This window comes from Procambarus clarkii, chromosome 67 (genome assembly GCF_040958095.1).
Source record: "Procambarus clarkii isolate CNS0578487 chromosome 67, FALCON_Pclarkii_2.0, whole genome shotgun sequence".
NCBI classification, from domain to species: domain Eukaryota; kingdom Metazoa; phylum Arthropoda; class Malacostraca; order Decapoda; family Cambaridae; genus Procambarus; species Procambarus clarkii.
In genome coordinates this window covers 23,972,669-23,989,079 of record NC_091216.1, presented here as the reverse complement: position 1 = coordinate 23,989,079, position 16,411 = coordinate 23,972,669, and the positions used below count along the sequence as shown (strand labels likewise).

The window sequence follows — 16,411 nt, the reverse complement described above, 5'->3', positions numbered from 1 at the left end:
TTGATTCCAGAGCCTGATTTTTGAGCCAAATGCTGACTCTCTGCATCTATTTTCAGTTTCAAATTACGACTTTTTATACCGAAAATATGCCAATTGCTGAAAACGGCAATGGGTCATATTTTGCCCAAACTCCCCTGCAGTTTTCAAAATATGTGAAATGTCGGAAATTTGACTCCTAAGCTTGATTTTTTAGCCGAATTCTGACTGCATCTATTTTCAGTTTCAAATTACGACTTTTTATACTGAAAATATACCAATTACTGAAAACACCGATGGGTCATATTTTGCCCAAACCTCCATGCAGTTTTCAAAATATCTGAAATGTCGGAAAATTGACTCCTGAGCGTGATTTTTGAGCCGAATTCTGACTTTCCACCTATTTTCATTTTCAAATTACGACTTTTTATGCCGAAAATATGCCAATTACTGAAAACGACGATGGGTCATATTTTGCCCAAACCTCCCTGCAGTTTTCAAAATACCTGAAATGTCGGAAATTTGACTCGAGCGTGATTTTTGAGCCGAATTCTGACTCTCTGCACCTATTTTCATTTTCAAATTACGACTTTTTAAACCGAAAATATGCCTATTACTAAAAACGGCGATGGGTCATATTTTGCCCAAACCCCTCTGCAATTTTCAAAATATCTGAAATGTCGGAAATTTGACTCCTAAGCTTGATTTTTTAGCCGAATTCTGACTCTCTGCATCTATTTTCAGTTTAAAATTAAGACTTTTTATACCGAAAATATGCCAATTACTGAAAACGGCGATGAGTCATATTTTGCCCAAACCCCTGAAATTTGAATCCCAGAAATTTGAACCCCAGAAATTTGAATCGTAAGCTTGATTTTTGAGCCGAATTCTGACTCTCTGCACCTATTATCAGTTTCAAATTACAACTTTTTAAACCGGAAAGATGCCAATTACTGAAAACGGCGATGGGTCATATTTTGCCCAAACCCCCCACCCTGCAGTTTTCAAAATATCTGAAATGTCGGAAATTTGATTCCTGAGCGGAATTCTGACTCTCTGCACCTATTTTCATTTTCAAATTACGACTTTTTATGCCGAAAATATGCCAATTACTGAAAACGGCGATGGGTCATATTTTGCCCAAACCCCCTTGTAGTTTTCCAAATATCTGAAATGTGGGAAACTTGACTCCTGAGCCTGATTTTTGAGCGAAATTCTGACTCTCTGCACCTATTTTCATTTTCAACTTATGACTTATTATACCGAAACTATGCCAATTACTGAAAACAGCGATGGGTCATATTTTACTCAAACCTCCCTGCAGTTTTTAAAATATCTGAAAAGTGGGAAATTTGACTCCTGAGCGTGATTTTTAAGCCGAATTCTGAATCTCTGCATCTATTTTCATTTTCAAATTACGACTTTTTATACCGAAAATATGCCAATTACTGAAAACGGCGATGAGTCATATTTTGCCTAACCCCCCTGCAGTTTTCAAAATTTCGGAAATTTCGGAAATTCGACTCCTGTTCGTGATTTTTGCGCAATTTCTGACTCTCTGCATCTATTTTTAGTTTCAAATTACGACTTTTTTACCGTAAATATGCCAATTACTGAAAACGGTGATGGGTCATATTTTGCCCAAACCCCCCCTGCAGTTTTCAAAATATCTGAAATGTCGAAAATTAGACTCTTGAGCGTCATTTTTGAGTCAAATTCTGGCTCTGCACATACTTTGAGTTTGAAACTGCGACTTTTTATACCGAAATTTTGTCAATTACTGAAAATGGCGATGGGTCACGTTTTGCCCCCCCCCCTCTACAGTTTTCAAAATATCGGAAAATCGGAAATCTGACTCATGAGCGTTTTTTTCTTAATCGAATTTTGGCTCACTACACATATATGGTGTCGCAAATTACGACTTGTTATACTGAAAATATGCAGCTTACTGAAAACTGCAATGGGTTACATTTTGCCCCCTCCCCCCATACTGCAGAGCCTGTCAGTCGCCCAGACGGGATCACGGTGAACCCCTGGATGAATGGTAAACAATTGGTGTGGGACTATAATTGCGTTTCAACTTTAGCTAACACCTATGTTAACTTCAGTGCTGCACAGGCAGGAGGTGCTGCCAATCACCGGGAAGCAGCCAAGTCTCGTAAATACATAGATCTTGATCACCACTTCAATTTTGTCCCCATTGCCTCTGAGACACTTGGTGCCTGGGCTAAAAGTGCTGCTAGTTTTTTGAAGAAACTGGTTTCCAAGGTAACTTAAACAATTAGAGACCCGGGAGTCGCCAGTTTCCTCTTTCGGCGCCTTATTGTGGTGATCCAGAGAGGAAATGCTCAATGCATCCATGGTTCCTGCCCGCCATCTGAGGAGCTGGAGGAACTCTATAACCCGAAACCCGAAATGCCCGAAACGCTTTGCTTAAGCCCGAAACGCTTTGCGTAATAGTGGCTTTAGGCATTGTATGTACTAGCTCTATCTATAAGTCCACCAATCTTTGTAAAAATTTCTTGTATGTATGTACCTTACCTAAATAAACATTTATTTATTATTATTTAACCTGTGACAATAACCTGTGACTAACATTACTGGTTAGTAGTGTTAGCTAATTATGACGCCTAATTATAACTATTAATAATAGTTAATTATACTTATTATATAATAATTACAAGAAATACATCCTGTTGTACTAAGGATTAGCAAATTAAGTGTTGGAACTTTCCAACACCCAGTTGCCAATGATTTTAGACCAACTGGCATGAGATGTTTTGAGCTCTGAAATGATTTCATATCATTTAAATGATATTGGAAGATAATAATTTAATTCACGTTTATAGATATTCCCCTATCTCTACCAAATGTCTGCTAGTGCAACCTAATATACAATAGAAATACATAGATCTTGATCACCACTTCAATTTTGTCAACGTTTATAGATAATCCCCTATCCCGTACCAAATGTTTGCTAATGCAGCCTAATATACAATAGACTAGACATGCATCGTAAATATATATATATACACAAACTGCCTGTCCCTGACAAAATAAATTAGGTACATAATTTGGAATTGAAGTTGGCGGGTGTTAGTGCGGGGTGCGGCGGGCAGGTAGGCGCAGCGGTGGTGCTGGAGCAGCAGCAGCAGCAGCAGCAGCTGGTGGTAGTGGAGGTCAGCTGGCTACTGTGTCTGTCTGTCTGTGTGTGACCACCGGGGATGTCTTGAGCTCCTCACAGCTGGCAAGGAGCGTGACAAGTGTGAGGAGGCCATCATGGGGACGGCTCAGAGCACCAGGAAGATCACACTGGTCAATGATGATAAGGCCGGCGTCATCAAGGTGAGAAGCTTTTTCAATTAATCACGGCCATAATCTTATAAACAATGTATAATATTGTTTTTGTATCATAACTTGCTCTCATTATCAATTGGAATGAGACTCAGTTTTGCGAAATAACGGTTTACATGTATTTACATATATTTGTATTTGTGAGATACAGTTGTAGTTTGGCTGGGGATCACCGGACATTATTTATGGTAACCATTAATTTCTGAGGTAAGGGCCACTGTCGGGTTAGGCAGTTTAAATGGGTGAACAACATTGACAGTTGTCAGCGCTGCCAAAAACGTGTCAGATGATATCAAGATAATGTAGTTATTGATTGTCTACTCGTCTCCATATATTAATATCTGTGGAAACTGTCAGGGGGCTGCACCCACAAATCCTGTCAGTGAAAGTCAGACCCAGCGGGACTTCTCAACATTCGTGCCACCAAACATGATATAATAGTGTGAAGGTAATATAATAGTGTGAAGGTAATGTACATGTGTGTTAGCTGCCAAAACCCTTTAATGTACGGAGCTGTAAGTGCTACAGGGTTAAAAAAAAATAAAAAAAAAAAGCCTTTAGACTATGCTTCTTGTATTCTCATTCACAAAATGATTTGCCCAACTCTACATCATTCATCTGATGGACAATGCCACTGCCATTTCCAAGGAAAAATGAGAAGGAAGGGGGGGGTGGGGATCTATACCAACCCCCTGACTTCCTGTCCTCCCATTGAGGCTACTAGGGAGGGGGACTGGTTGTTTCGGACAAGATGCTTCGACAAAGCTCTTTTTCTGTTCGTTAAAAGCGTATATATTGTTATGCTAGGCTGTATTTGCTCAGTTGGGTAGGTTAGGTTAAGTAAGTTTCAAAATCCGCTGGCGAATCATCTTGTGTACGATGGGACTTGTATCCCTAGGAAGATGGTAGTCCTTGGATAAATTCAGGATTTTACACTAACCAATGTTGAACTTAATCTTCCACTAATGATCAATGTTTAAAGTATCTTGTGGTACAGTATTTATATAGTAATTTTTTGCAGCAAGATTGCAGTTAAAAGAAAGAAAAAAAGTGGCAACCGTTTGCTCTTGATATTCTAGTAACTTGGCATAACCCATTGCCTAAATTAATTAAATGGCATATAATTAAAGATGTAAATTAACTTGCTCTTGGTATGCAGATTACAATGGCTTGAATTTGAAATAGCAATAAATTCCACTGGAAGGCGAGTGTCTGCATATCAAGTGTGGATAAAATATAGATAGCTTTGAGGTACAAAATTTGATCTGTGAGACACAAATCCAAAGGGTAAGGCTAAAGAATTAAAATGCAAATGAAATGCCAGAGAAGGGATGGGAATATTTACCCAAGGGCCACTATCTCTGCAGGGGACTCAATGAGGACAGGAAGCTGGCAGCTTTTTAAGGTCCCCACCCCCCCTCCTGTTTGTCCTGATGATTTTATAGTTGCATTTTAAAATTAAGCATTATATTAGCATTTACTGCTTCAGTGGCAAGGTAGTTCCATGGGTTTATAACAGCATGTGTTTGTGTACTGTATGTGTAAAACAAAGGGTTGTCTCTGTTCTTCACCTGGACAATGCTAAGTAAAGAATTTCTCAACTTTTGGTTTTTCATTAATTATAATAATGGGACTAAGGTCTTTTAGGTGCCAATATTATTTTCAGATGCAGTACTAATTATATCTACCAGTATTTATTTATAATAATTTTTTTTAATGTAATGCTCTGCTGGCTAATGTTACTTCACGAAGATTTGTTAATAAATTTTATCCTTTACAGCTTTCGGAATCGTTAGCATATCGACTTCGAGGTCAAATAGAAGGTCAGCAGGCAGAAGCGGATGCTCTAGGGTCAGCAACAGCTGCAGAACCACACGTAGCCTCTGTGGCTCCACCTGTAACTTCCATTTCTCAGGTTCCAGGGGCTCCTAAAGTCCCTGTTGTTACACCTATAGATTCTGAGCTCATTAATCAGAAGCCTTTGATTCGTGAATCAGCAGCTCCAGAATCTTTGGTATCTGAGCCTGTGGCCCCAGAGTCTTTGGTTCCTGAACCACCAGTTGTGGGTGAGTCTCGGCCCTTGGCTAATTTGCAAGTAGATATTCTTTTAGATAATGCCTCAAAATCTATTCCTTTTATACTGCCATCTGTTGCTGAAAATGCTGAACCTTGGCCTTCTCTGCTTGTGGATAATTATGCAAGATAGATTTAATTTTTCCAGATTTCATTTCCACTAATGAATCTTGGAACTCTCTATTACAGTTGAAGAAACCAATTATTACAGATTAAGTGCAGTTGTTTTAAGACGCCCACTGCCTTTCCTGTTGGAGGTGGAAGTAGATGTAGGGTAATAGTAAATGCTGATTACATCATCAGTTTTGTAAAATATAGAGCAGCATAATGTTTTATCCTCTTTTAATTGTTATTGTTTTTATTTAAATCCTATCATGTTAGCATTACTGAAATATGGACAACATTAAAGTCTTTGTATGAGGTGAAAGGAAGGTCCCAAGTGTTATTGGGCCATGTAGCCTACTCACTGGTGGCAGATTTTAAACAATTTTAAAACCTACTGGGGTGGTGGGCTTGTAAGAGATCTCAAGTAAATTTAGTGGCACTGAAATTTCTACACATGCCCTTAAAGACCAAATATTCTAGCTACTCTTGCAAGCAATACTCTGGGAATTTTTACAGTTTTCAATCAGTATAGCCCCAACAGCCTTGCTTCCTCCTGGGGAGGCCACACTAGATGATTCTACAGGAGGATCTGTTACCACACAAACCTTTCACTCTTTCCAGTTCCTTTTACCCCCCTTCCCTCCACCCATTTTTTCATATACAGACTCCAGTTCTTCTCAGACACTGGCTATCTGCATGAACCATGTGATCCCCATATTATATCTTTTTCAAACACTCCACATTTCATTTTCACCCTTTTTTATACTGTACTCTTATACACTACATTATTATAAGCATTCTGAATTTATACCAATCATGATACTCTTCACAGCTGTCATATTACAGCACCCAGCATTATCTTACCTTCTAACACCTCCACACACAGCATTATATAAAAGAAACTTTGATAATAAAATGAGTTAATTTTCACTTCCATTTATTTCTCCATTTTCAACTGCATACTTGCAGTTGAAACCATTTTTATAATATATATAATTATATGGTTTAGTAAAGTTAATTATTTTAAATTTACAATTTACAACTTTTTTCATCAAACCACATAATTTTAATTGGTTCTTATTAAGTTGCCATCTTTATGATTACCTCTACATTTCAATTGTGCAGATGTGCTCTGATTTTGCCAGTTAATACCCCTTTTATATTTTACTGACATGCAGCAGGGAGGGAAACAAATTAACTTGGCTATACTGTACTTTATAACAAGCTTTAGTGATTATCTTCCCACAGACATTATGAAACGCTTAATAGACTGAAATAAAGTTAATACATTCCTCTCTCCAAAATTTATGGAGATGCTCTTTTTCAAACTGCCATATCTTGGCATTTCATTTTTGCCTTCAGATGTTGTTCTCAAATTTAAATGATTTTAAATTATGCAGATTGCAAATCCAGTCATTTTCAAGATAGATATATCTTAATTTAAAAATATAAACATTACAACATACCTTACAACATACTTACCGTTTATTTTCATCAATACCTGTACTGACATTTAGAGTAAAACTTATTTTTAATATTACTTTTAGTTCACCGGATAGGTTAGGCACATTTTCTTGATTGGCATTGATGGTTTAGTTTGCTTTGGCATGAGATGGCCTGTAGTACATCACTGTAATGCTGAATGACACCTCCAGTGCTTGGCCCAGGACCTAAGTTTCATTAAGGTTTTCAGAACTGTACCAGGTGTAACACTGCATACTACCTTTACTAATGACAAAAAAATCAAATATACAGTACTGTACTTATTTTGTTGTATTTTAAATTTAAAGCCAGACAAGTGATGCAAACTCAGGTAAGGCATTTAGCTCATTGATTTTGTTTCTTAAAGAAACAAGATTGTACATGAAGTATAATTTACAACATGGGTGTCATATTTTAATTTGATATCTTTAATATTTGATTGTATAATACAAAGTAAACTTGAGTAATATATATTTTGTTGCATATAAAAGTTTCAATAAAGTTTCCTGCTGATTCAAAGAGCCAAAGGAAAAGGTTAAACAAACGTTCTTGGTCACTGATGTGGAAATAAAAAGGACATTAGCAGTATCAGTTTTCATGCTTGCACACATCAGTCAGTTTTGCTAAGGTGATTTAGATGCAGCTATATTAAAGTTTAAAGAGGAATTGTGCTCTATTTAGTGATCGGATGTGAAGACCTGGGGCTGCAGACTGGGTTCATTCTGGCCAGAAATGTCTTTTATTTTTGCCATTTGACTGGCTATTAAAAAAAAAGAAATCATGAATCCATTTTTGCTGTGTTAATGAATTTGCATGTTAAGGTGGAACCTCGAACCCCATCCCTCTCCCAAAACCTCATGGCTAACTGGTTTGTGGCTCTTGCTGTGGTGTGTAATGCTGGGTTATGGCTACAACATAACGTACATGGTACTGTCACGTCTTCCCTTGTTAGTGTGCTTAACATCCAACAGTGTGGTCTTTGCACTTAGACATGCCAAAGACGTGTCAGGCCCTGTTATGTATTAGTTACTGATAGGAAGTTGGTTTTATCATTTTAGTTTAAGGATGCTTGTAAACCACTTGTAAAATTGACAGTACTTGATGGTAATAAATGTTTAATATCTCAAGGCATTAGTTCATCTATTTTGCAGTACGAGTTAAAATGTTTGATATACTGGTACATGTTTGATATATTTGCTTCATTGCAAACACATTAAAAATAATGGTTAACAACTAAAAGTCTCTTGAATATGTTAAATAAGCAGTGTATTACATGTTATTTTCCTGTGCAGCTCCAGCAGTAACGGAGGCTACACCAGAAATTGATGCATACCCGTCGGCTAAAACCATCACGGTTTCCCCATCCTTATCTTTGCCAATTGGATTTAAAGAAGTTTCACCAAAGGCACCGCCTGCCTCTTCTCAATCGCCTGTTGTCGAGGATTTTGTCCCACCAGATGTTGGCGGCAAAGTAAAGTAAGTACAGTACTACTGAAGAAATTGGGTCTGCTATTGTTTTCAGTATTTTATAAATACAGTTCTTGTGGGTATCAAAGTTAAATGTGTAGAAGTGTTTATTCTTGTAAAAGTTCTTTTCATGCACAAGTTTAATGTGCTCCCTACATTGTTACAAGTTACTGTATTATAAAATACAATACTGTAAGCAGTAATGTCCAGAAGATTGATACAGTAAACTTCCATGGTCCTAATCTATGCAGGAAAGCCAATAAAGACCAATTTAATATAGACTCACGGCCAGAAAAGAAACCTCAAGCAGAACTGTTCTTGTACAGAAGCCTTGATGCACAGGTGGAAGCAACACAAGCCAGATATACAAAAAATAAGTGGAGTGTGCAGATAATGTCACAATAATGTGGCTGAAGATATGATGTCCAAACCACACATCATTAATGGAATATGCCATTACAGTACATATTTGAAAATTTTGTGGAAACTAAGTACAGGCTGCATTTAGAGCAGTATTAAGGAATGCAGAGTTGATGGTATGCAAATGTTCTTGTATAAATGGGGATGGGGCCTGGTAGCCTGGTGGATAGCTCGCAGGACTCGTAATGCTGTGGCGCGGGTTCGATTCCTGCACCAGGCAGAAACAAATGGGCAAAGTTTCTTTCACCCTGAATGCCCCTGTTACCTAGCAGTAAATAGGTACCTTGGAGTTAGTCAGCTGTCATGGGCTGCTTCCTAGGGTGTGTGTGTGTGTGTGGTGTGGAGAGGGGGGGGAAAAAATAGTAAACAGTTGATTGACAGTTGAGAGACGGGCCGAAAGAGCAAAGCTCAACCCCCGCATACACAACTAGGTGAATACACAAGAGTGTAATACTCCGAGGAATTTTGATATTGGACAGGTGTAAAAATTATCAAATGTTCTGCAGATCTCATGTTTGCACTTTTATCAAGATTTTGCATTACATTCTTGTAGCATTGTACATGCCAACCACATTATACAGTGTGGCTGGAAAATGGTGAAATCTGAACATTAATATTTAATGCCAAGAATTTTATTCAGTAAAAAGGGCTTTTGGAGTTCTCTGAAATGTAAATAATTTTCTCCTACTATACACAGTACCTCTTATCTGCAACATTTTTACTTAATGCAGGTTTTACAGAAACAAAACCCCCATGGAAATTAAGTGCTGCCTGAACACTGCACACGAGCCCTGTCTTATGTTGTTGCCTGCTGAGGCACAGGTTTGAACACACTTACTCGCCACATACAGTATGTTTGAAACCCATTAGAAACGCTGAGCCCATAGGTTAAATATAGGCAGTACAGTACGTTACCTGGGTGCTTTGCCAAACTGCCAAACACCAAAAATGCAATACTGTATCTAATTGTACTTAATTTATAACATATATTGTAAAAATAGTTTAAATAGCCATAAGACACTTCTGTTCTACACCTTATACAGGTGTGAATATTACTGGAGTACTTTTCTGACTAAAGCACAATCCACTAACCCAAATTGTTTGTGTAACAAAAAAGTAATAATGCTAAAGAAATACAGTAAAGATATCAATGGGGGATGTTGCATTGATCTCAGCCAGGATATTTATCAGACCACAAGAGGCACTTGTAGGTAGGCAGACAGAAAAGCAGTCAGTCAAGTCAGTCAGGATAATGTTGATCATGATCACCTTGTGTGTGTGGTGAGTTGCATGTTGTCTTAAGAACTTTTATTTACAGAACTAGCCCAGCCCCTTCATTTAGTCAGCCAAGTGGGAACATAGCACCATGGTCATTATATGCAGAGGAAGCTCACTTGATGGTCATGCGGTTAAGAGAGGAGAAGGAAGAAGAAATCAAGAAACTCGGTCTTGAATGGCGTGCCAAGATGGAATCTAGAGAAAAGGAGGTAAGCAGCTGTAGAGTAGGCACGTAATATAAACTTGAAGTGACATGTGTAAAGATGAAATCCTGAGGTGGAAGCATCAAACATTTAATTGGCCAAAAAGGCATTTTTAACCGAGGAAAATGAGAGATATGGGTAAGAAATCTATAAATAAATGCCAAGGTAAAATGTATCCACTTGAAAGTAAGACACGGTTTTAAGATTAGTGAATACTTAGATTCATAATGGAATTTGTAAACATTGTTAAAGCCCTAATAAGTTTACTTTAATATACCTTAGTCAATGAGTTCCCATTACTGATAGTGAATAGCACGGTACAGGTTTCTCACTTTGTCGGTGTACTCTGCCAAGAGGAGTAAGGTTTTCATGCGAGCTACGAGTGTCAGTTCGTCAGCTTTAGTATCCTTTAATTAACTAAATCATAGTGGCTGAAATTAATTCATTTAGCAACAAATTGTATTTCAAATAAATTTTATCCAAGGGAATTAATCCTAGATCTAAGTTTGAGAGATGTAATTGGTGTCACTGTTCATAAACAAACATGACTACCAGCCATCTTGCTTGAGCCCTGCTTTAAGGTCTCCCCCTCCCAAAAAAAATCAATGTGACCATTAAGCCAATTATAAATTAAATTCATTACCCGATACACTACTATTGTGGGGTGGGGAAGCGACATTTTTGGCCTTTTCTTTAGTGCTAAACTAGTAGTCGCCTTGTCAAATCTTTAGCATTTTTCGTTTCCTGAAATGTTATATTTAACATTTACAAATTGTACTATGATTAGGCAAAGGTAAAGCATATATACCTTGAATAGTTGCTTATGGCCCAAGTGTCAGGCTCGTGTGTTATTTGTCTTTCCATATATCTTCAGAAGTGTTCAAATAGGACAAACAATTCACTGCAAAGCCATTCTTTTTAAAATGTTCACATAGGAGACAAGCCATTAGACATAAAAATTTACACTTTGTATTAGTAATCAATGTATTTTCCCCTTTATCTTGTGCTGGGAACAGTTCACCAAGATGGCTCGCATTTCTGAGGAGGAAGTTACTGCTGCTCTTAAAGATGTTGAAAAGTTATTCGTAAATGCATCATGTACTCCAGTTTGCCAGAATCAGCAAGAAGCTGTAATGAGCTGTTATCAAGACCATCCACGACAATCTCTCCGATGTGCAAGAGAGGTGGAAAACTTCTCACAATGTGTCGATTTGTCACGTTTGGTGAGTGTATAGTTTAACATTATGTAATTGAGCACAAATTTGTAATGCATGTGCAGTACTAATAGCCAACACTTGTGTGTTGGTTATTAGTATATTTAGTATATTTCACAGCATATGCTTTAAATTATGTTAAAAATTTAGTAAAATTCCAGGTACATGAACACATCAAAGGTTGGCAAAGTATTAAAAGGATTAGAGATCTTCAAAATGTTTACAGGGTCACGAGCTGTAATGCATGTGGGTGGGTAGGTGTTTTGTGCGGGTGTAGTGTGTTTGTCAGATGTTTAAAAACTACATGCATTGAGTGGTAATATAATGCTATTTCCTAATCAAACCTTTCTGGATTTAAAAAGGTAGAAAGAAATTGTCTACAAAAGATTGTATCAGTTGAATTGGGTTTTGGGTAATAGGTTGGTGTTTAGGAGGAAAGGGCATTACCCAGATTACTTGTTAAGGCATTACTGTATTTTAAAATTTTTAATTGTGTGCAAGTTATGCAAGTAATATAAACTCCCATGGCAAATGATGCATTAATGTTGAATTAATATTACTCTTATTGTCTGCTGGGTATTGCCACCAATTTTCACAAGGCGATACATTTGTGATGCTAGGTAAAGATTAAAGTTAGTGTTTGAACACATTCTGTATTATCTTGCAATGTGGAGTACATCTGGAGCTTCTTCGATTCAAGTCTTGATGCCCTAGTGTTGGCTCTTGTGAACCACACCAGCATATTATATGGCCAGGATTTTTCAAATAACTATAATTTGAGTGGATGAACCAATACTAGGACCAGTAGGTGTATTCCTATCACTAAATGTAGCAAGTTGTTTGTAAATTAACTTGTGTGGATAAAGTATTTTTTTCCATTTCAGCAATCTCTAATGAAGCAGAGAGCAAGTTAGTTACAAGGAATGAAGTTAATTGCAGTCAAGAATTTACTTCTGTTGTACAGTACCCTGGGAATGTTAAATGTTTCTAGAGGATTGGAATTAAACTTGTATATTATTTGAAGTCTTTTAATAAGTAAAATATTTACATGAATACTGTTTTCATATTCCTGTCACGTGCATTATTAAAAACGTCTATTTCTCAATGCTAGTTTCAAATATTTCCTTCCAATCCATACTTCAGTACAGGTATTATTCTATAGATTAGATAACACAGTATAGGAAGCATGCTCAGGAAAAATGGGTATTTACATCTACATGGTATTTAAAGTTGAATAAACAATTTGCATACTAAAGTTACCAGTTACTCGGCCAGTGTTATGACTGGTGCGACACGTAAACAGACATACTAATGAATGTTGTCACCTGATGCTTGATCCATAATCACAAATATTCTCTATCTCTAGGAGGAGCTTTTTTGGCAAAGCGCTTCTCGGGCCTGAAAAGAATTTTATGGGTACTAAGTAATTGCCAAATATATATATTTTTAAAACAAATATAAATTTTATTACATTACAATAGACCTGTACATGAACAATCAAATTTAACCATTTTGCTTGGGTAGTTTCTCACCTTGGGAACCATTCATGCTTTGTAGTGAAAGTAATCTCCCTCAGATCCTTGTTTATAAAGAATGGGTGTTTCTTTCGGAATAAATCTTTCATTTCTTTGTTGTACTGAACTTTCAATAATGAGTCAGATTCTTGGGGCAATTCAGGTAATGGCTGAAATGGTGGAAAGGTATAAGTCCTAAGTACAAATAGGTAAGTATAGGTAATAACATTTGACTAAGTGTTTACCCATCAAATCAAAACATTACCTCAGTGAGTGGATAAATAAAGTTGCTCTAGTAGTTTCCTTGAAAAAAAAAGCAGTAGGGCTAGGCTAGGTATTACCATGGATGCTGCAGAAGTACTCTTACTTGTTAACAAGGCTCTTCAACAAACCATTAGACCAAGATATGGCAAGAAAGAGGCTAGGTAGACCAATTTTCCCCAACTCCAACTATCTGATATTGCCCATCAAAATCTGATGTAAAATTAGAGGCAAGCTGAAAAAACTGCAGACACTAACTAGGTAAGGTAATACAGTACATTACAGATAGAAAAGTAAAACAGGATTATGGTCAGACAAGTTGGAGGGAGGTAGCAAGGGCAATCCTCCCAAGAATCTCACAGGCCCATTGCTGCTCTCAATTTATCCAAATATTCTACATGAAGGGTTTATCTAGAATATAATTCAAGTTTATAACTCAAGGCTAATGAGTCGGTTACTACAGAAAGACTTCAACAAACTCCTGTATTGGACAGACACTTCAGGGTTTATTTATTTTTCTTCAACAACCAAGTTCAAGGTAATGATGGGAAATGGAAAAAGGACCATAAACACCATAAGGGATTAAGCAGCTGCAGCAAGCTAAGGGAAAAACATAAAAATTAGTTTGTACAGTATTAACACCATAACTTCAACTGGATAGCTTTTGCTCCGTATGGGAAGCTCAAAAATAAGAATGGTGGTATGTTAAGATTCATAAGGCTTTCAAAACCATTTCAAATGTGACAATGATTAACCTTTACACAAATCAGTTTTAATACACAAAATTACTTTTATACATTCTTACTATGTTAACTGGTGGTACTATGGTAATTACTTGGGTAATTATCTAGTGTAAAAATAATTTCAAATAATCCTTGGACACAGAATACTGTACTGTACATAGAAATACTGAAAATTTGTTATACTTACCAAGGTTAAATAAATAAATGTAAATACAGTACTGTACTATTAATATGAATGCATTGCTTTAGTTACCTTCCCTAGAATGACTCTCAAAGCTTAAAAAAAAATTATTAATCTTGGAGCTGAACAAACCTTGGTCATTTCATATGGCACTTGGGGTTCAGGATGCCAGCACACAATGGTGTTCCCGTCATCAGTCACGACCACAGCCTCCTCTCTGCCACTAGCCTTCCAGGCCTGCTGGAAGCTGCTCAGCTGTGCGCATCGGCCTGATTAAGATAATACTGTACGCTGATACATAACACACCAGTAAGCGTTTCCGATTTCTTATCAATCATGTTCTGTTTGGTTTATTGTACTTATACATAGGTTATTAATCTAACAATCTTAACTAATAAGCACAGTATAACTTTTTCTAAACTAAAATATTTTAAAGTTTAGAGCTATTCTATCAAGCAATTACATTTAATACTGCACCAAAGATCGTCACGATAGCATCATCAGTCAACATGTTTATATAATTCTAAGATAATAGGGAAGATAAGAAATGTGATTATCAAGCCCTTCAAGAAGACCTGGACAAAAGTGTATGGAGCACCACTTGGCAAATGGAATTTAATGCAAATAAATCCCATGTTAATGGAAGGTGGAATAGGAGAACAGACCCCATAACCTAAAAATTATGTGAGAAATCTTTAAAGAATTCTGATAGAGAGAAAACTATCACCTGAGGACCACATCAGAGTATCGTGCGAGGAGCCTATGCAACACTTTCAAACTTCAGATTTGCTTTTTAAATACATAGGTGGCAAAATAATAAAGAAATTGTTCACAATTTTTGTTAGACTAAAGCTGGAATATGAAGCAGCTGTATGGTGCCCATATCTTAAGTAGCACAACAAACTGGAAAAGGTGCAAACACATTTAACTAAATGGCTCTCAGAACTGAAGGACAAGAGCTACGAGTAAAGGATAGAGACTATTAAATATGCCAAACTAAAAGATAGAAAAAAAAGAGGCGATATGATCACTACGTAAAAAAAAATAACAGGAATTGATAAAACTGATAGGGAAGAATTCCCGAGACTTGGAACTTCAAGAACAAGAGGTCACAGATCTAAACTAACTAAACACAGCTGCCGAAGAAATACAAGACAATTCCCTTTCGCAAACAGAGTGGTAAACGGTTGGAACAAGCTAGATGAGAAGGTGATGGAGGCCAAAACCGTCAGTAATTTCAAATCATAATTTACAAAAAAATAACTAAAGTAGACCGAATTATCAGAAATTACTGGGGAATCAGGCTTAATTGCATCTGACAAATCTCCTTAACCAGATAATTATTTGCCTTTTATTAGCACAAATAACAAGACCTCATTAGTGCACATAATATAATTACTCTATAAATGACCAAAATACCTGTCTACCTTAGGATTATATTACCCCCCCCCCCAGACGGGACCATAAGCAGCCTGTGTCCACTATATCCACAGATTCAGATTTATTTATTAATTTACTTATTTAATTACAAGGTAACAATGGGGTGGTGAGAATACATCATATTGGTGGTTTTAACATTCTGGCAAAGCCACTTAAGATAATTGGGGGTTGGATGTGTGACCCCACAACAGTTACCGAACTCCAGGGTATCTATTGGTTCTCCTAGGTAAACAGATCCACAAGGTGAAAGAAAGCGTGGCCATATAATAATAATAAGAAGACCCACCAGCACTGGGGAAGACTTGAGAGGTGTAGAGGAGCCTCCCGGCCCTGTACAGTGCCATGTCCAGCCCTCAGTCTGGCGCCCGGGGCACCACCACCTTCCCTGCTGCAGTCTCGGGGGCCCCTCGCAGGTGTTTGGCACTAAGAGGCAGTCAGGTGTTGAGAGCAGGTGTGTGAGGCCGGGAGGTGTAGCCAGATGTGTGTGTGAAGCAGCCCGGGTGTGGTGGTGGTGGTGGGGGCCCTACCACACGTCTCACTCTCCACCCATCACTACCCACCATCTCACCACACTCTTTACATAATTCATATGTAACATGTTAACTAATCTGGGTCACCGAGTCTTATTTATTTTTAATTCTTGCATTTTTTCCCGGTAATACATATTTTCCAGATGATTATGTTAAATTTGAAAATATTG

At 37.3% G+C, this 16,411-nt stretch overlaps 2 protein-coding genes across 2 annotated transcripts; one reads left to right on the top strand and one right to left on the bottom strand.

Annotated features, from left to right (window-relative positions):
- Positions 1 to 3,109: 3,109 nt before the first annotated feature.
- On the top strand, positions 3,110 to 12,625 carry Chchd3 (Coiled-coil-helix-coiled-coil-helix domain containing 3). Its single transcript, XM_045757562.2, has 6 exons — positions 3,110 to 3,321; positions 5,111 to 5,396; positions 8,283 to 8,466; positions 10,196 to 10,364; positions 11,375 to 11,581; positions 12,457 to 12,625. The coding sequence occupies exons 1-6, from the start codon at positions 3,256 to 3,258 to the stop codon at positions 12,484 to 12,486; spliced, it is 942 nt and encodes a 313-aa protein (XP_045613518.2). The 5' UTR covers positions 3,110 to 3,255; the 3' UTR covers positions 12,487 to 12,625.
- mRpL42 (mitochondrial ribosomal protein L42) lies at positions 12,580 to 16,248 on the bottom strand. Its single transcript, XM_045757568.2, has 4 exons — positions 15,998 to 16,248; positions 14,404 to 14,540; positions 13,105 to 13,256; positions 12,580 to 12,970 (listed from the first exon to the last, which is right to left on the bottom strand). The coding sequence occupies exons 1-4, from the start codon at positions 16,053 to 16,055 to the stop codon at positions 12,916 to 12,918; spliced, it is 402 nt and encodes a 133-aa protein (XP_045613524.1). The 5' UTR covers positions 16,056 to 16,248; the 3' UTR covers positions 12,580 to 12,915.
- Positions 16,249 to 16,411: the final 163 nt, after the last annotated feature.